The 20,635-nt window shown below is 34.2% G+C and overlaps 1 protein-coding gene across 1 annotated transcript; it reads left to right on the top strand.

Moving 5' to 3' along the window:
* The first annotated feature begins 2,528 nt into the window (after positions 1 to 2,528).
* LOC106753468 (protein DEFECTIVE IN EXINE FORMATION 1) lies at positions 2,529 to 19,584 on the top strand. The gene is made up of 13 exons (XM_014635281.2): positions 2,529 to 2,942; positions 3,713 to 3,823; positions 3,917 to 3,999; positions 4,943 to 5,060; positions 5,163 to 5,323; positions 5,512 to 6,188; positions 6,318 to 6,388; positions 11,632 to 11,888; positions 12,341 to 12,522; positions 18,100 to 18,383; positions 18,461 to 18,578; positions 18,653 to 18,835; positions 18,938 to 19,584. Exons 1-13 carry the CDS (start codon positions 2,791 to 2,793, stop codon positions 19,250 to 19,252), a joined length of 2,712 nt encoding a protein of 903 aa, XP_014490767.1. The 5' UTR covers positions 2,529 to 2,790; the 3' UTR covers positions 19,253 to 19,584.
* The last annotated feature ends 1,051 nt before the right edge of the window (positions 19,585 to 20,635 follow it).

The raw sequence follows: 20,635 nt of genomic DNA, 5'->3' as shown, positions 1-20,635 counted from the left end.
TATCAACAATCAAAGTCACTAGCATATAACCCTACAACTATTTCATCAAAGTAACCAAGTCACATTCAAACTCACTCATTCAATCACAAACTCATACCCAATTTGTCTAACCTCATTCATTATATCTATATATCTATATATATTGAATCATTATTAGATTACTCGCATGCACCCATAAGGTCAAGTGTTACCTCCCACCACTCTCATAAAGAGTTTCACCGGGTCGATACACTTTACAAAACCATTACACAATGACATTTCTCACCACTCTCTTGAAGGCTTCATTGGCAAGTACAACACTTCCCACCACTCTCTTATAACTTCATCAGGCAAGTTTAGACTTCTCACCACTCTCCTAGAGCTTCACCGGGCAAGTATACACTTCCCACCACTCTCTTGAAGCTTCACCGGACAAGTATACACTCCCCCACCACTCTATTATCAGAAAGCTTCACCGGGATAGTAATCACTCCTCACCACTTCATTCCCATGTTTAAACTCTTGATTTTTCTTGAAAGAAGATGGAAAAAATTTTCTTCTTATGCATGCTCTTAGATCATCTTAATCTCTAACTGGTGATTTTTTACCATTTTCAACATCGTACTCGTTTTGATGGTACCGATCACATACCAACTAAAACATAAGAAAAATTCTAGAAGGGGGGGTTGAATAGAGTTTTCAAAAAACATTTCACAAATCATTATTCAACACTTGAGTTTTTGAACAATGCTTAGGAAATTGTTTAGGAAAGTAAATAAACAAGGCAAGCTTATGTTTATACCGGTTTACTCAAACTAAGCTACGTCCAGTTCTCTATTAAACACACTTAAGGGATTCCACTAATCTACCACTGCTGGTTTACAAACTATCCAACTGGATAGAGGAATTTACCCACTCCTGGTTCAACACTAGTCTTTTCGACTAGACCGTTTAGCTCAATTAAATTAAACAACCAAGTGTTTTGATTCTCTTTAGAATTTACAAACATAATAAAATTGTTTTAGAAGAACAAATTCAAATCAAAGCTCTCAAGAAGAGTATGTTTTCAATACAATGAAATTTGAAGACTTGTAAAACTTTTTCTTAGGCAAAGAAAGCGATAGATGATGGAATCTCATAGAGAGAATAACAACTTAAGATTCAAAGATAAACTCTTGTGTTGTTTTCTTCATCCAATCTTCTTTATATAACATTCTTCGAGAAAGCTCCGTTACTCAGAGAGAGTTGACTTTGAGGAAAGAAGGTAGCCTTTACGAAGTCAAGTGCTAGGTAGCGCTAGAGCAACAATGATTTTTCACAGAGGTGGCATGTACGACTTCCTCGGAACAAAAAGCATTAAGGAAACATTCCAAGAATTTCTTCATTTCTCTTAACGTCTTTCTGATCTTGTACAGAACTTTTGAATAAAGCTTAGTATTGTCATGATTGCACAGATAAAAAGAATAAAGAGTTGCTAGACTATCTTGTCTTTCTAAATGATCTTATCTTAACAATGAAGACTCATTACACCTACTATAGTGAATATACTTGTCATGCTTTAACAACATAATTACATCATATATCAAATTTATTACATAAATAAGTCAAATTCTATATATGTTGTAAAATGCTTAACAGAATCTCCTCCAATTAATTCATTTGACACATACTCATTATTTTGGACTCTTCCATGTTATACAACTTATCTACTTCATTAAAAACTATAGTCCAATCTTGAAATTCTATCTCCAAACAATGCAACACCTTAAACAAAATGAAAGAAATATTTATTTATTTTTTAAAAAGGTAAATCTACATTATGGAATACACAAATCTGGAATACAAATTTTATATTATGGATGGTGCATTCTGAAATGTGTCAAATAAAAAAAAAAAAACTTGTATAGCATGGGTGATCCAAAACCCACTTTTGTACTTGTGTTTCAAACAAATTATGTTATGTTTTTTTTATTTATTGATTTACTTCAAATATGTTTTTTCTAAAGATTGTATTATTTTTAAATTTTGGTTGATACTTGAAACTGACAACTTTTTTAAAAATAAGAAAAGAAAAAAAAATACAAAAACCCAACCTAATATTTTTTTGTAGGTCGGGATAATGAACTTATATGAATCTAATGTGGAATATACCAATATAAAAAGAAAAAAACAAACAAATGTAGAAAGAAAAACTAATAAGTAGTGAAAAAAAATACTTTTACTAAATTAAAAAAAAAAAACAGAATACATATTCACATTCTATGCAATTAATCATTTAAAAAGTTTGATTCTATGCAATCGGATATTCTAGTTACAACATTATTTAAACAAAATAAATAATAAAAATAACATTACTTAAAAAAATGACATAGAATAGAAAAGTAAAAGTAATAATATATAATACAAAAACATATATGATAAAATAATAAAAAAATACGACAGATATGGGTCATCATCTCACGTTCTTAGAAACAATATGCATATGATTTAGGATGATTACACTGAGAGCGCAGAGAACTAACACCATTTTTTCCATTTTAATATTACATACAAAGCAATTGTTTTAACCATATGTCACAAATATTACATTTTCCTTCGCATAAACTGCACTGTAATAATTCTAAACCCCTTCTCTGCATCACCGTCAACTATATCTCTCTTGCAGATCGGTTAGACTCGAAACCCTGCTATTGCCACTGCGCTAGCTAGGGTTTCATTTCACCTTCTCCGAACAATCTCGCTCCCGCATGCTCAACACAAACCAATCGCATTACTCAGCAATTCGGTGGAGCTAATTCCCCAACAGATGATATGAAACCGTGCTCGCGGACCAAGCCTCTTCTTCTGCTCTTTCTGCTGCTTCTCCACCATCACGCCGCCGTCGTTCTCTCCGATGCTTCCAAAACCAAAAACAACTTCCGCGAGCGCGAAGCCTCCGATGACTCACTCGGATACCCTGAAATGTAACACTCTCCTGCATGCTTTCGATTTTATGGCTTGTTTGGTAATCTGTTTAATTTTGGCACTAGTCGCTTTTTTTGCCGAGCTAGAAAGAATAACTTTGTCTATAATATGTGAACCAATCACACATCTTGATTAGGAGCAAACTTTTATATAATCTTTTATAGAATTGGGGCTTGACATTGACCCTGATAATCTGCGTTGTATAAAGATTTGCGCGGAGGTCGCTGTAGGTTATCGAGTTGGAGCTTAAACTATAATTCTGATTAGAGAATAGTACTATGAGGGTGTGTTTTATTTCCATTCTATGAAACTGCTTTTAGTTTTCAATGTGTGACTTAATCAGGTTGCTTCTAATTCTGATTACAGTAGTACTGAGAGTGTGATTGATTTCCATTTTCAAAAACTGTTTTTAGTTTTCAATGTGTAGCTAAGCAAAGTTGCTTTGTGGACTGATGAAGAGTTGTGCGTGCGTCGCACACCAGCGTGTGGAATGGACGGAGAAGTTGAACAGAATGAAAACTATAAGAAGAATATGAGAAAATGTCCTATCTATTTTTTATTTTTTAATTTGTTTTAGGAACAAATTTATAATTTAATAGATTTTGATGATAATTGATTGACTAGTACGGATTCTTTTTAGAAAATGGTATTTAACACCAAAAACTTAGAAGGGAATCTAGCATGTCCTAAGGATTTGTAGCATTGTATGTAAATGTTATACTTCTAATTACTCTCTTCTTGATTTCCCTTTTTCTATGGGCTTTGTTAGAGATGAAGATGCTCTTGTGAATTCGAAGTGTCCTAAGAATTTGGAGCTCAGATGGCAAACTGAAGTTAGTTCAAGCATCTATGCAAATCCCTTGATTGCTGATATTAATAGGTAAGTTGTTTATGTGCTCTGCTTGTTGAGTGATTTGTATTTTTATTATTATTTATTTTCATTTTGTCAAATGTCTGCCCTATTTTTTTGCAGTGATGGGAAGCTTGAGGTCGTGGTTCCCTCTTTTGTTCACTACCTTGAGGTTCTAGAAGGTGCTGATGGGGACAAAATGCCAGGTAAAAAGATTTTGGGGTTTTACTATTTTTTTGTGATAGTCTTGGGTCAATGATGTTGTTGAGGTTGCAATATTTATAGAAAATAAAATATATGTTTTTTCCCTGATTATATTTATATTATTATATGGTTTAAATGTAGATAAATTAAGGTTGGTTGTATTTTATAATATGGAGATATACGTAAGCTTGTGATTAAAAGGGCTTTGGCCTCAGGCAGAATAAGTTTTGCAGTTAATGTGGTGGTTATTTTATGATATGGAGGTACGTAAGCTAGTAACAGTATTTGGCCTGTGCCTATTTTGTACGACTTCTGGAAGTTAATGTGGTGGTTCTAGCTTATACAACACTTTACCAGAGCTACATGATGCTTTAAACTTTGATATGGGTAAAGACAACCTGCCCTTAGTAATGCTGAATGCTTAATATTCTTAGAAAGTGATTGTAGGCCTAACTCAACCTTTAAAAATTAACTTGTAAGATTTGTATTCACTTATATATTATAAATTGACTCATATCTTTAGTTGATGCAGAAACTCCAACAAATATCATGAAATATCGTTAAACTTATTTTTGGGCTTGAGATATGTTTAATTTGGCAATGAAGTACCACATAGGCATAGTTGTTTTTGGTACTGAAAACAGATTTGACCTTACATGGCCTATATGAGTATGGCCTATAATTATTGGTACTATCACTTGTAACTTGTTAATAGGGCCCATAGTTCTTCATGGCTCCTGCTCAAGGAACTATGGAAAATTATATTACTATAGAAGGTCGTGGTGGGGAGAGAATCCTGAATGGGATCAATGGTAAAGTTGTTATTCAGACTTGCGTACACTGACTGACTGCTAATGCTTAGAATCAATGCTTGTGCTTATTGTGATAGATTAATTTAGGTTTGATTTTGAGTTTTCTAAATATAATATTTTGAATGGTACTTAGGCTGGCCTGCTTTTCACCAATCAACTGTGCATTCTAGTCCTCTTCTATATGACATTGACAAAGATGGGGTGAGAGAAATAGCTTTGGCAACCTACAATGGTGAAGTTTTGTTTTTCAGGTGACATTTTCCTATTTCACACTTTCAATATTTTTCTGCCAATAACAATTACCTTTCACTTGTGGTGCTTTTATCAATGTTGTAATGAGTTACCATTTTTAGGGTTTCGGGCTATCTAATGTCGGATAAGCTAGAGATCCCACGTAGGAAGGTGCTAAAAGAATGGTTTGTGGGCTTGGATCCTGACCCAGTGGATCGTTCTCACGCTAATATTCATGATGACCAACTTGTCCAAGAGGCTACCATCAAGAATTCTATGTCTCGTAAGTCGCTGTTGTGTTCAGATCACTTTTTTGCTGTGTAATGTTTAGAGATTCTCGTATTTTCATCTTCAACCTAATAAAATAGCTTTCGCAGGGTTCAACAACTGCATATAATTTTGCATTCATGTGTTGCAAAATGTATATTTATTTAATTAATATTATCTTTTGTGTAATAATTCTCCTTGTAGAAATGAATGGAAGTAGACATGAAGCTAAATCTTCAGTGGCCACATCTACCGAGAACCCCCCAGACACAAAAAAACAGTCTAATCCTGAGCCAGAAAAGAAAGTAAATGGAAGTCAAGTAGGTGAGAGCATTAAGGTGTCTAATCTTGAGCCGGTAAAGAAAATAAATGGAAGTGAAGTAGATGAGCGTCTGAAGGTGCCTAATCTTGAGCCAGAAAAGAAAATAAATGGAAGTCAAGTAGAGGAGAGTATTAAGGTGCCTAATCTTGAGCCAGAAAAGAAAATAAATGAAAATCAAGTACATGAAAGTATTAAGGTGCCAACAAATGTTAATAATTCCTCTGTGAATGCCGGGTCTCTGGAAACGGTTCACACAGAAAATAAGACCAGCACTGGGAGACGTTTGCTGGAAGATAACAATTCCAAAGAAGCAAAGCAAGGTGTTTCTGAAACAGAGGGTATTCAAGCTTCAACTGTGGAAAATGAGGAAGTCTTGGAAGCTGATGCTGATTCATCTTTTGAGTTATTCCGCAATAGTGAAGAGCTGGCTGATGAGTATAGCTATGATTATGATGATTATGTTGATGAAACAATGTGGGGTGATGAAGAATGGACTGAAGTTAAGCATGATAAATTAGAGGATCATGTAAATGTTGACTCTCACATCTTGTGCACTCCTGTGAGTTCCTGTTTTACTTTTCTGTTATTATATTATAAAATCTACATACTCTTTATTCTGCTTTGTTCTAAGAAAGAAAAGTATAAAAACAGTGGCTTTTGCATTTTGTCATCTTCTTGCCTGTTGCAGGTCATTGCAGATATTGACAATGATGGTGTTTCAGAAATGATTGTTGCTGTTTCTTATTTCTTTGATCACGAGTGAGTCCATCTGTAGCTTACACAACTTTTAAATTTCACTAATACTTTTGTTTGGTTTTCATGCACTAATAATTATGTCATTGGAATTTCATGGTAAAGCACGATACTACTGTACAGCTTTTTTGTTTCGATTAAATACATGCATCCTAGTTAACAATATTTTTCTCTCATATCTAGGAAGGTGAATGTCATCTTAATAGTTCTTAAGTTGGTTACGTGTCCTTTGTCCTTTAATTTTTACAGCTATGATACCCATATGAATATCATTGTAAAATAAATAATGGATGAAAAAAGATGCCTGCACACTTCAGTCTTGCAGACAAATAAATTTTGATATAAATGACTTCAACTCAGTGTTATTAATATGGATAATGGAAAATATCGGAGACCTAAAATTCCTTTATAAAAAATATATCGGAAGCTATAGTGGTATATGCCGGAAGTATTGTGGAAAAAATAAAATTATATATATATATATATATATATATATATATATATAATGTGTTTTATGTTAAATAGGGAAACATAGACTTTTGTTATTGTTTGATATTAGTAAATATTGTTGATATTGTTAACAATATCTTCTATTTATCATATTTATGTTTGGTTGCCATATATAATTGTATCATTTTTCATTATAAATATATTACTCTATGTGTGTTTTAGGTGCAAGGAAGATTAATTTTATACCTAGTTTTACTATATTCAATATATAATATAGAAAATGCAAAATATAGATATTGATAACTCAAAAAAATCCAGAAATATAATTATAACTCAAAAATAATGAACGACAGTAAATGGCTACTAATGAATCATATTTAAAAAAATCAAATAACAAAAAATAGAATTAAAAGCCATAATTTTCAAGTTCAAAATTTAAATATAATAAAACATAATGTAGGAACTGCTGGTTCAATGTGGGTAGGATGGACATGAAGTAGCTTCAGCGGATAACAGCAGTGTCAGCAATAGCAGCAGCAACGTCATTGGCAGCAGCAGTGTCAGCTGCACTAGCGGCAGTGACATTTGCAGCTGCTGCGGTAGCAGCAGTGGCAGCGCCTGTAGCAGTGGGTCTGCACAATAGTGAAGGAGAGGTTCTGGGTTCAATGTGGGTAGGGTATCCTAAGGCAATATTCTGTTGTAATTTTAGGTTTGGGTTGGGTTGTTTGTTGCAGCTCCTTTTTCTGAAAGAAAAAACACCTGGGCTCACTCCTGGTGGAAAAATAAGAAAAGAAGGATGATTACGGTCTTCACTTCTTGGGTTCGGTCCATAGATTCTTCTCTTTTAGTTTCCCACCTCCGTCTTCATTATTTTGTTGTTTTGCATGGCCGCTGCTGCTGCTACTCCTTCGTTTCCCTTAGGTGCCGCCTTGTCACTCCATTTCCCTTAGGTGCCGCCTTGTCACTCTCCATTTGCAATGCTATTCTGTGACACCCAAAGTAGCGACGATGGGCCACCATGAAAAACCCACATCTCCACCATCATGTTATTGCAAGGCATAACTCCGCCACTGATTTCTGCCGTGGTGTTGCTGTAGTAGATTTTTTATAACACTGTTTCAACTTAATCTGTATGGACAGGCAATAGAGGGAAAGGAAGCCGATATTTGTGAAGGGTGTTCCAGGCTTTTGGCATCACCTTGTGGCTTTATACATTATCAGATAGCAAAAGTGAAAAGTGTATTATTATTATTATTATTTTACTCTGGGTAGAACAATGACTATAGTTATTTAGAAAGTCATTCTGATTTTGCTTATCAAGAATTAACTACAAGATAGATGTCAGCATTGCGCTGCATGCAATTGCGTAAAGGAATGATGTTATAAATTAACACGATACAATTGTGATAAAGATTATTTTGTTTCAAATTTTTTGTTAACTTATTACTTAAGATATTGTTAAAATGTAGAAAGTAGCTAGACATTGAGCTGAAACCATGTGTTTGAGAAGTGTACAAATGCTTTTTATATTGAGAAATCAAAATCTGTATAATAAATAAAGGTGATGTGCTATCCTTAAAAATAAATTTATCCTCTAAGAATACGGATATCATACGAACATAGGTGGGAAATTGGTTACTTAAATCTTGATTAGAAGGATCAAGTGTATCATATGGGACAAATTTAGAAAGAGACATCAGTAGAAACAAAATACTGGTTAAGTTAGGGAGAGGAACATCCCTACTGAGGAGGGGTTTCTCTTGACTAGGTGATAGCAACCTCCTCAAGCTAGGTTAGGCCAAAACATGAAGAGATACTATGGTGATGATGAAGTTGCGGAAGCTATGGAGGATAAGGGGTAAGGCTCACAGCCTTTGTTGTTTTGGTGGTGATGGGGTGGTGTTTGATGGTTCTCTTGAGAGGTTGGGTCAACTCTAGAGGAAGGTAGCTAGAGGAGACCACATGAGATGTTCTAGCCTTTAGTGACCTAAGATGAGTAGTATGACACAAAAATGGAAGCATAACTTTACTCAAATTCAAAAGTAATTACAAGGAAGGATACACTCCTATTTATAAGCTAAATGTGTCTCTTAAAAACCCTAAAAACCTAAACTTTGCATGCCTTTCCATCCAAGCTATTCTTGGCCAAAAATGAGGCCCTCTAAGGAGTGGACAAGTGTCTACCTCTCCAAAGAGGGAAGGACATGTGGTCACTAACTTTTAGAAATCTTCTCCATTCCTAGAGTGCTATATATGTGGCCACTACTAAAACAAAATCCTCTCTAATGGAAGCATAACACATGGCACATACTTTCTACATGGCTTGGATGTCCAAGTAAGGAAAAATCCTACACTAATTAGGCCTTAATATAAGCCTTAAACAAATCTACACTACTTAGCCAAAATACATGGCCTAAATAAACCTACACTACTCTTCAACCTCCATGATGGCCTATGAGAAAGAGTTTTGCTTCACCTTACATAGATGACTCTAGCTTCTTCTTGAAAGTGCTTAAGCCAAGGCTAGGGGTATGCCATCACTAGGTGTGTGGGTATGTACAAAACACGTGGATTGAGGCTGGAAATTAGGAAAAGAGAACATAGTGAGGTACTTGATCATTAATGACAAATAATGACATTCGATTAATGAGATAATAGTCAAGAGAACATTGCCTAAAAAACGATGTGGAACATGACTCTGAAGTAGAGGGATCTGACTAGTTTCATTAAGATTCTGTTTTTCATTTAACTGCCCCATCTTGTTAAGGAGTACGAGAACATAGTTTGATAAAGGATGCCATGGATAATAACATTGGATGTCACTGCAAAAAGCGTGTTTTCATGTTCCAAATTATGTTTTGATTTCATTATAAAATGTGTGAAAGATAATAATTTAAGTTGACTTTCATCAACCAACTCCAAGTAAAAGTAGAATAGTAATCAACAAAGGTGACAAAATATTTAAAATCATAAGCAGTAGGATCCCAAATATCGGAGTGAACTAATGAACTAAAGAAGATGAAGTTCATTTGTAAATATCAGAAAAAGATTGATGAATGTGTTTACCTAACTAAACTTACAATTCAACATACAGCTTTTTAAACTTTGTTCCCGTTTCTACAATTTTGTCAACTCGGATATCCTAGTTGTGCTTGAATCATCATTGGAGAAACTACAGATGCTCACCGAGTTGTTGATAGAGAGAGATAGTAATTGCAGCGCGACTCACAGTTGATGCCAATGTCTAATTTGATATTTGATCCTATAAGGTAGCATTATATTTAGTGATGGTGAAGATAATTTCGTGAGATTTAGGCAGATAAAGATCCAAGCCAATGGTAAGAGATGAAGGGGATTGGGTAGTACCTCTGCCACGTGCTTTTGTTTGTAAACTATTGGTAGCAATGATGGAAGGAAAATTGTTAATAGTAAGGGGCGTGAAAAGAGAATGATTATCAAATATATTATCAGTTGTGCTAGAGTCAATGATCCAAGGACCAAGGGAGGGAGATTGAGAGAGATAAGTAGAAGAATTACTGGTGTGTGCTACCAAAGTAGTGTTACTAGTAGATTGATGAGTTTCACACATTTGAGAAAGTCCTCATATGTTGTTGGAGTTGCCAGGCTTTTGAACTGTTCTTGTTAGACTTTTTTTCCCTATTAAAATATGGGAAAATAATAATAAAATATTTGCAAGAGACAAACTCAGATTGAACAACCAAACAAAATCTGATGTAGCTGTAACTATTTGGAATATGTGGATGGACGAGTCAACATGGTGATGGGTGGCTAGAAGTCAGGCACCACTGCACGTGCCGACAATGGTGGTGGGTTTTCAAATAGAAAAAATGCACATGATGGTGTGTTTGGCACTGTTCTATTCTGTGTTCGGATGGTTGTGTAAGTTGGCTTTAAGCATGTCTGGCCCTTTGGTCATGTGAGCAAAAGGAGGGAGGTTGTTGGACATGCTGCCGGAACAGAGAGCAAACCTGGAAAAAGGTTCTAAAAACTGTCTTTCCACTTGAGAAACTTGACCATCATGCCAACACGGTTTTCAAAAGGTTCTGGATACCATGATAAACTATAGAAAATAGAGAGACATTGAACTGAAATCATGTGTTTGAGCCAACACGAGTGCGTTGTCTATGTTGAGAAAATGGAATCAATACAATGTTAGAGGAGAAATGATATCCTCTAATGATGATACGGTATAGGAATAAATAAAATAAATAAAGCTTTCTAATGATACATATATAGTATAGATACTTCTGATTCTAAAATATTGTAAAAGATATTCGTGATTATAAAAGATTTCTGCTATATATATATCTAATTATAACATACATGAATAGTAGCCACGTGCATTGCTTTGGAGATGTAAGGTTTTACCAAATAATGATGTCAATCCTATTTTCCGCAAAAATAGAATACGAGAGGAAACTCTTTTCTTGTACTTATTTTATTGTAGGTATAGAAAATTTGTGAGACTACGTAAGTTATTGAGAGATCAAGCCATCATACTATTTTGTTTAAGATAAAATAGTTCAATCATCTTTGCTTCGTTTATTTGGCCTTAAGACTGGCATACTTATTATTTTTTATCGAGCACTATTCAATTTTACTATTTTATTACATCCAATACAATATGGTTTAACATTGATTTGAATAGTAGATAACTGTTTTTTATTTATTTATTTATTTATTTATTTTTTAACTTGTATTGGTATAGTCTGCATCTACATATCATCATTTGTTGATTTACTGGTTTTTCAGTAATTGTCCACCTTTTAAGCTGTCAGGTATTATGACAACCAGGAGCATCGGAAAGAACTGGGTGACATTGACATTGGGAAATATGTTGCTGGTGGAATTGTTGTTTATAATCTGGATACGAAGCAAATTAAATGGACTGCAGATCTTGATCTGAGTACTGATACTTCAAACTTCCGAGCCTACATATATTCTTCCCCAACTGTTGTAGATTTGGATGGTGATGGGAATCTTGACATTCTCGTTGGAACCTCGTATGGCATGTTTTATGTATTGGATCATCATGGTAATGTCTAGAGATTCCTTTAGTAGTATTCTCTTTAGTTAATTTTAAATGGGTTGTCTGGCTTTGATGTTGTCTTCATGGATTTCTTTGTTTGGTAGCCATGTCTTAGTTCTTCCCTTAAAAGATTTGTACCATTTTTACAGACCAATTTTCTGCTATGTTTTAGTCCTCCCTTGAAAGATGTGTATCAATTTTACAAACGTTTTTTTTTTTCTGGTGTTTTATGCTGTTTCCCTATTGAATGGTGTGTAGCAATACAAGGTTGGACTTGGACATGTTTTCTGTCATGAGTCATCAGATTGGTGGACTAAATGCATTTAATTTTCTGCTTTAATTTTCATGGATTGCAAGTTGTTCTTTTAGAACCCTTGTCACCTTTTTGTCAAAACTCAAAATTCTGTTACAAGTATACATTGGTAAATTAAATGCTAGTTGCTGTTTCTCTCAAACAGGTAAGGTTAGAGAAAAGTTTCCTCTTGAGATGGCCGAGATTCAAGGATCTGTTGTTGCAGCTGATGTCAATGATGATGGGAAAATTGAGCTAGTTGGTGCTGATGCACATGGAAACGTTGCTGTATGGACTCCAAAAGGAGATTTAGTCTGGGAAAAACATCTGAAGAGTCTTATTCCGCAGGTAATTAGCTATCTCAATCTTTCATAGCTTTTTAATGAATGTCGCATGTGTTAGAAAAGAAAGACCTTATATCTCAAGCCAAGAGGGGGTGAATTGGATTAATCCTTTTTAAATCTTTGAGTTTTTGGCTTCTTGAAATCAATAAACAAAGAATTTCGAATCAACTAAGTAGAGAAAGAGAGGAGAAAGATCAAGACACAGACAATATATATTGATTCGACTATCACAAGCTTACATCCAGTCCTTCTTCAACAACCTTAGTTGAAGGGAATCCATTATACTGATTGAGTATACAAGAATACAGAGACAACCCTCTCAATGCACTTCTCTCACCATCCAAAATTAAAATAGCAACACAAAAGATGAACGCACTCAATCTCTTACAAATACCAAAAGCAATCCTAGCTCTTAAACCTGGCTGTACTTACACAGGTATACAATGCAAATTGTTTGAAGAACCTAATCTTTAAAACACTCTTCAAAATGCAGATTGAATCAGAACCAACGTAGTCCAATGTCTTGAATGAATCCTTGTTTTATCACCAAGAAACCATTGATTCCTCCAAGAATGTGTCTTTAAGAGCACCTGTAAACAAACTTAGAAGATTTGTTAGTATTTGAAAATGTTAACGTTAGGGAAACAAGTCTCAATATATATAGGATTTTCAAATCCTGTTGCAGTATAATCAATTATGTTATTTATGTAATCTGTTATGCTTTTCTCTCTGTTTTAAGAGATTATCTCATGTGTGGAATCGATTATTTCATGACTTATGCCTATGACTACTTCTTCTAACAGTCTTAACAGATTAGACTATGTATGTAATGGATTAGACTAAGTTTTCTATTTTAATCAATTATCAAAATCGATTATCAAACTTATGTAATCGATTATATCTAACACTTAACCATATTAGCTATCCATTTGCCATCCTTAACAGATTATCTCACTTATATAATAGATTATGGCATTTTCTCTGTTTTAATCGGTTATGTAACCTGTAGAATCGATTATAACAGAGCAGTTTGTCTCGGTTAGTTTTCTAAGTGATCTAGCTATATCTAACAAATTATATAGCTTATTTAATCGATTATTTATACCAGAAATGAGATTTTTTATCTGTTCTAAACTTGAACCATACAACATTAATGGAATTGCATATCTAGCACAAACATGATAAAGATAAAACATTTGTTATGCCATTTGTTGTGCAAGAAACCATAGTTAATCATCTAATTGTTCATCATCAAAAACTAAGATGTAAAGAGGCTAAGCTCCCCTATCAACAACATGATTTTATGCCATGTATGTTGTGATGAGACAATTACAGAATGAGCATAGACTTTTATTGTACAGGTCAAAATGATGGATATTGACTTTTAAAGATGAAAGGAAGAAAAAACTAAAAGCGGAAGTGGATGTGTTACTCCAGTTAAATGTTTGGCTTGCTTCCTTTCTTTAGCATACTGTAAATTGTTATAAACTTGATAGTTACAGGTTGGGATGGAAGACTAGAAGGCTGAAACTTTTGTTTCTAAAAACTTGTTTTATATACTTTTTTTTTTGTTTTTAATTTTTAGTAGAGACTTCATCATTTATTAATCTCTGCTCTACCTGTATCATTATTACTTTTGAACAATGTTGAAGAATGATGAAGAACTAAGGGTTTTGGGTTTGAGTAAGAGTAAGGTCTTGTTTGGACACACTTACCCGTGAAGACATCTAAGAGAAACACAAAATGTAGAAATGAAATGGGTTTTTGCATAAGTTAAAGTTAGCTTATGCACAAGGTAAGAAATAAAAATTTAGAGAAGTCATATGAGGGAATTTCTATAAATTAGTTTATATAAAGCTAATTTTGAATTTTAGTTGAAACTTTATCTTTTTTCTTATTTCTCTCTCCTAATAGTCTTTTTGAAGGATGTTCCAACATGTTATAAATCTGATAATGCTTTTAGAGAGTGAATGACTTTTTTTGAGGCCAAAATCATTTTGGCATGTTGCAGAATGAACTCTTCTATTACTACATTCTCAATATCTTCATCTTCTATCCTCTCTTAATCTTCCAATACAACCACAAGAATGCTTAAAGTCAAACAGAGCCCGTTTTTGAACAGTCCTGTCAATGAAGGAAGAACTATAGTTTTCAAGTTCAAGGAAAGATTAAATCTAGGAATGTTTTCAGTGAGTAGATGACTTTATTGGAGGCCACAATCATTCTAACACTTTGCTGCATGGAGTCTTCTATTATTGGACATTTGACCTCTTCATCCTATTCCCTCATTATGTTCCAAAAGCTTCACATCACCTAGGAGTTGAGGCCATTGGTTATTTATATAGTGGTTCCTCTCTTTATACAATCATGGTGCGTTTTAAGGACAAAACTATGATAGATCCTCCAAGCTCCAAAGTGAGCAATATCTTGAATGTTGTGATTAACTTGAAGGTGCTATCTTTGCAAACGTAAGGTTTAAACATTGGCACTGCTTGTGGGGGACAAGAAAGTGGTTAAACACCAGACACTCCTTTCCGTTAGCCCTCAATTGGGGGGAGTTATTATCGGTACACTTGAAAGTCCTACATTGCTTAAGAGTCAAGGTCAAGGGCTATTTATATATACCTTGCTCTTTTAACCCAATGAGATACCTTTTAAGAACAAAATCATGATGGAACCCAATACTTTGCCCTTTTAAGAAATACTTTTGTTTCAGGTGGAGTTTGTAATGGGTGTTAAGGGAAGATTGTGAGGAAATCAAGTGTAGAGTCGGGAGTTTCACATTGGGTGGTAATGAATGAAATGAGTAATTTATTAGGAGAAAAACTCAAACCCATAAACTTAAGGTTTTGGGTTATAAGTTCCAGTGGCTGAGTCCAATAGCTTCAATGTTTCAGTCAATCCAAGTCTTGATCAAAGTCCTTTTGCACCCATCTCTCCACATATTGATGTCATCCAACACAGGACCCCGATGGATAGTCCATCTTTATGCGACAATGGTGAATCCCTTACTTTAGATTCTTCTCCCTTGTCACCTCATACCACATCTCCTGGTGAAGCTGATTCAGGTTAGCCCATTGCTCTCAGAAAAGATACTCATTCCACTCGCAACCCACATCCCATTTTTAATTTTCTTAACTATCACATATTGTCGTCTTCCTATTACTCTCTTTTATCCTCAATATCTTCAGTGGTTATACCCAAAAATATGAATGAAGCTCTTGCTCACCCTAGATGGTGACAAACCATGCTTGCAGAAATGCAGGCTCTTGACCACAATAGTACTTGGGAGCTCGTACCACTTCTGCTAGGCAAGGGTGTACGCAATTAAAGTCGACCCTAATGGTGAAATTGAAAGGTTACACTAAGGTTTATGGTCTTGATTATTGTGACACTTTCTCTCCTGTAGCCAAGATGACTATTATTCACCTCTTCTTTGTCATGGCAATATTTTCCACTGGCCACTTAATCAATTAGATATCAAGAATGCCTTCATCCGTGGTGAATTTGAGGAAGAAGTTTATATGGAGCAACTTCATGGGTTTGTTGCTCAAGGAGAGTCTGGTATGGCATGAAAATTGCGTCATCTTTATATGGCCTCAAGCAATCATCACGTGCTTGGTTTGGAAAGTTTAGCTCCATTGTTAAAAAATTTGGGCTAAAACACAGTGAAGTAGACCATTGACTTTTTTTCTCTCTTTCATCTCTTGGGAAATGTGTTTACTTAATAGTATATGTTGATGATATAGTCATTATAGGAAATGATGTTGGAATATCTCAACTGAAAGAGTACTTATGTAGACATTTTCAAACCAAGGATCTTGGAAGTGTCAAATACTTCTTAGGCATTGAAGTAGCTTAGTCAAAAGATGAAGTTGTAATCTCCCAAAGGGAGTATGCTCTTGATATATTACAAGAAACAGACATGATTGATTGCAGACCGGTAGACAGTCCCATGGTCCCAAACAAGAAATTAAGGGCAAAAGGTAAATTATTCTCTGATCCTGAGAGGTATAGGAGGCTGGTTGGAAAAGTGATTTATCTCACTATTACAAGATCAGATCTATCTTTTTCAGTTAGAGTGGTTAGTCAGTTCATGCAGGCTCTATGTGTTGACCATTAGAATGCTATCATTCGCATTCTAAGGTATGTCAAAAAGGCTCCTGGGCAAGGATTGTTATATGAAGATAAAGGAAACATTTAGGTCTTTGGGTACTGTGATACAAAATGGGTAGGTTTGCCTATTGACAGACGGTCTACTACTAGATATTGTGTTTTCTTGGGAGGAAACATTATTTAATAGAAAAGTAAGAAACATAATGTAGTAGCACGATCAACAGTTGAAGTTGAGTATAGTGCAATGACATCATTGACATATGTTATATGGGTGAAGCAGTTCCTTTATGAGCTTAATTTCTGTGACGTCCAGACGATGAAGATGTATTGTAATAATCAAGCTGCTCTCCACATTGCATCAAATCCAATGTTTCACGAGAGGACTAAACATATAGAAATTGATTGTCATTTTGTTCGTGAAAAGTTGTTGACTAAAGAAATATGTACTGAGTTTGTTGGTTTAAATGTCCAACTTGCAGATGTGTTGACCAAGTCATTAAGGGGTCCTCAGATTGAGTTTATTTATTTCGAGCTTGGTACATACAATCTGTATGCTCCAACTTGAGGGGGATTGTTAGAATAATTGCACCTATGTATCATCATTAAGCCTACTTAAGGGTAGTGTGCTAGTCTTTATGTGTAGTATCTATAGTAGTACCTAGGTCTGGACCTAGGTGTCTAGACCCTTAATCTTCCATGTACTTTTGTATCAGAACTTTATTATGAATAGATGAAAGTGAGAGGGATCATGAAGCCCTCTAGAAATATATTTTACAGTATTAGTCTCAAGTGATTCAAATATTCTCAATATCTCCATAGTAATTATGGAAAAAAATATCTTTGGAATTCTCCTATTCATTTTAACATTTTTATTTCCTATTTCAAGTTTTGATTATTACAAATAGAGATAATAAGAATGTAATTGGTGTGATTCTTATCAATAGAATATTTCTTTATTTTTTAAAAAAATGTTGTGAAGTCCCACATTGTTTGCCTCAAGTCATGGAGTGCTTGGATAATTTCATTTAATGCTGATTGGTTTTAAGAAAATCTAACATTGTATCAAAGCCTATAACTCATCCTGGTAATATTTTGGTTCAGCAAATATTTTTGGAGAGGAAGTGTTGGGAAGTCCCATATCGCCTTGCCTCAAGTCTTAGAGTTTGTGCAACTTCACTTTATGCCAATTGATTTTAAGCTGAAATTTAACAGCTTCCATGTTATTAAAACAACTTTCTGTTGGGATGATACATTGTAGAATACTCATGTGAATGTCACTTTATGTGGGGCAGTTGTACTTTAAACTTAATTTAGATGCGTTCCTATGAACCTATTAATTCGTTCTGGGATTGCTTAATTTGATAAGATGTTTCACACACTTTCCACTCGTTTTGCCTTTGCATTAGAAACCATTTAGGTGGTTCCTGTGTCTAAAATTCAATTGACAGTGTCTCATTTTCCATAGGGTCCAACTGTTGGTGATATTGATGGGGATGGCCATACTGAGCTTGTTGTGCCAACACTATCTGGGAAGATTCATGTTCTGGATGGAAGAGACGGGTCATCTATAGGGCGGTATCCATATCCAACTCATGGAAGAATAATGAATCAAATTCTTCTAGTTGATTTAAATAAACCCAAAGAGAAAAAGAAGGGTTTAACTATTGTTACCACGTCATTTGATGGATATTTGTATCTCATTGATGGACCTACTGGATGTGCTGATGTTGTTGACATTGGTGAAACTTCGTAAGAGATTCTTTATAACCCGTGTCTTGGATATGCTTTCTGTCACTTTCTCAATGTTAAGTCTTTTTTTGCTACAGGTATAGCATGGTCTTGGCAGACAATGTTGATGGTGGGGATGATCTTGATCTAATTGTCACAACTATGAATGGCAATGTCTTTTGCTTCTCAACTCCATCTCCTCATCATCCCCTAAAGGCACGATATGTTTGAAATTTGATCATTGAAACGACTTCAGTTTTGGTACTAAATGGCTTTGTACGTTATTTCAGGCATGGAGATTGCCTAGTCAAGGAAGAAACAACGTTGCAAATATGTACAATCGTGAAGGTATATATGTTACCCATCCTTATAGGGCATTCCGTGATGAGGAAGGCAAAAGCTTTTGGGTGGAAATTGAGATTGTAGATAATTACAGATACCCATCTGGGCATCAAGGACCATACAAAGTCACTGTAAGTTCCTAAACAAATTACTTTATTTCTTGAGTTTACTGATTCACTGCGAGGCACCCAATTTATGTGTCATTGTTCTTTCATGTTGTGTAAATTCATTAGACATCCTTGCTAGTACCTGGGAATTACCAAGGCGAGAGAACAATAAAGTTGAACAATACCTATGATCTACCTGGGAAATATCGGATTAAGCTGCCAACTGTGTCGGTAAGGACCACGGGAACAGTTTTGGTTGAGATGGTTGACAGAAATGGACTGTATTTCTCTGATGATTTCTCCCTTACATTCCATATGCACTACTATAAACTGTTGAAGTGGCTTCTTGTACTTCCAATGCTTGGGATGTTTGGTGTGCTTGTAATCTTTCGCCCACAAGACTCAATGCCATTACCATCATTTTCGAGGAACATTGATTAATGATGATTACTTTATTTCATATCATAGGCATCATTCAATTCAGAAAATGTGAATATTTTATGTCAAATTGAGTAGAAACTGTTTATGGTGTATGCCTTTGGTGCTGCCCTGAACTTTGATCTGAGTTGAAGCGGGTTCTTTTCGAGCTGAAGAGTTCAGCGAAGTTGAGGTTACTTTAGAGATAGTTGAAGATTCAAGAGTGAATTATATTTTAAAGTTGATGTTGTAGTGTAGTGTAATCTGATACCTAAATGTTTGACTGAGCTACATACATTTTTTTCCCATCTTTGAAACAAAATAGATATTTATAAGTAATACACAGTTTTATCCGAGATTGACTTTTACTTTTTTTGTTTTATTGTTTGCCAATTCGTTATATCGGCTCAGTTGAGATGGAAATGATCAAATAAAATGTTATACTTTATCACCTGGTAATTGCACTCTAATTCAAATTTACAGTAACTGTCATATGATTCTTTTTATCGTCTAATAATAGTAAAATTTCATTTATACTGGTATTCAATCCGAATGAAACAGAAAAAACTAGATATCCCGCAATTTTGATAACTATTATCGAGAAATAATCTATATTTCTTAATTATATTCATTAGCATTTTGGGGTTTTATTTTATTTAAAAAAAGAAAATAGGTTTGACCTGTGGCATGCATATTAGGTCATGTTTGTTAATTAGGAAAAAATAGATATATATGTTTGCATATCGTGGGGAACTTTTAGATATATATATTGTTTTATGTTAATTAGGAAAAATTATACTTTTGATATAGTTTGATATTAGTAGATATTGTTGATATTATTTTTTAACAATATTTTTTATTTACCATATTTATGTTTGGTTGTTATATATATTTGTATTGTTCTTTATTATAATGTTTTAGATAAAAGAGAGTTTAATGTTATATCTACTTTATTGTATTCAATATGATATCTAGAATCCAAAGCTTTTGATAGTCAGTATTTAAATTTTGAATTTATTAGGAGAGATTCTATTGATTCTGGAACATGGATTCTTATAAAAAATTAATATTTTTATGGTGAGTTTTCATTAGTTGATCAATATGTTAGATTATGATGTTTTTATTTCTATTTTATTTTTGTGTTTTTTTTTTATAATTTTCTTTGTTTCTCATATGAAATAATCAAATTCAGAAACGATTATGTTTTTTTTTTTTTTCTAAACAGGATAGCATCATTTGGGTAATGATTAATTGTGTTGAAGTTGCTTCTTTCTTCTATCCTAGGATTTATGTTTGTTACCTTGATTGGATAACCTTGGTCTTTAAAGGTTTTTCTCTTTTTTTTTTTTCCATGGCATCTTTTGTATCTCTTTTATCTCCAATGTGTTCATTGATAAGTTAGATGAC

The sequence above is a fragment of the Vigna radiata genome, unplaced genomic scaffold (assembly GCF_000741045.1).
Source record: "Vigna radiata var. radiata cultivar VC1973A unplaced genomic scaffold, Vradiata_ver6 scaffold_133, whole genome shotgun sequence".
NCBI lineage: Eukaryota > Viridiplantae > Streptophyta > Magnoliopsida > Fabales > Fabaceae > Vigna > Vigna radiata.
This window is presented reverse-complemented; position numbering and strand designations above follow the sequence as displayed.

Excerpts from the sequence above, each read along its gene's own strand:
- LOC106753468 (XM_014635281.2), top strand. The coding sequence starts at position 2,791 with ATGAAACCGTGCTCGCGGACCAAGCCTCTTCTTCTGCTCTTTCTGCTG. Across the intron at positions 5,324-5,511 it reads CATCAAGAATTCTATGTCTC|AAATGAATGGAAGTAGACAT; the intron begins GTAAGTCGCTGT and ends TTCTCCTTGTAG. Across the intron at positions 18,384-18,460 it reads GTTGACATTGGTGAAACTTC|GTATAGCATGGTCTTGGCAG; the intron begins GTAAGAGATTCT and ends TTTTTGCTACAG.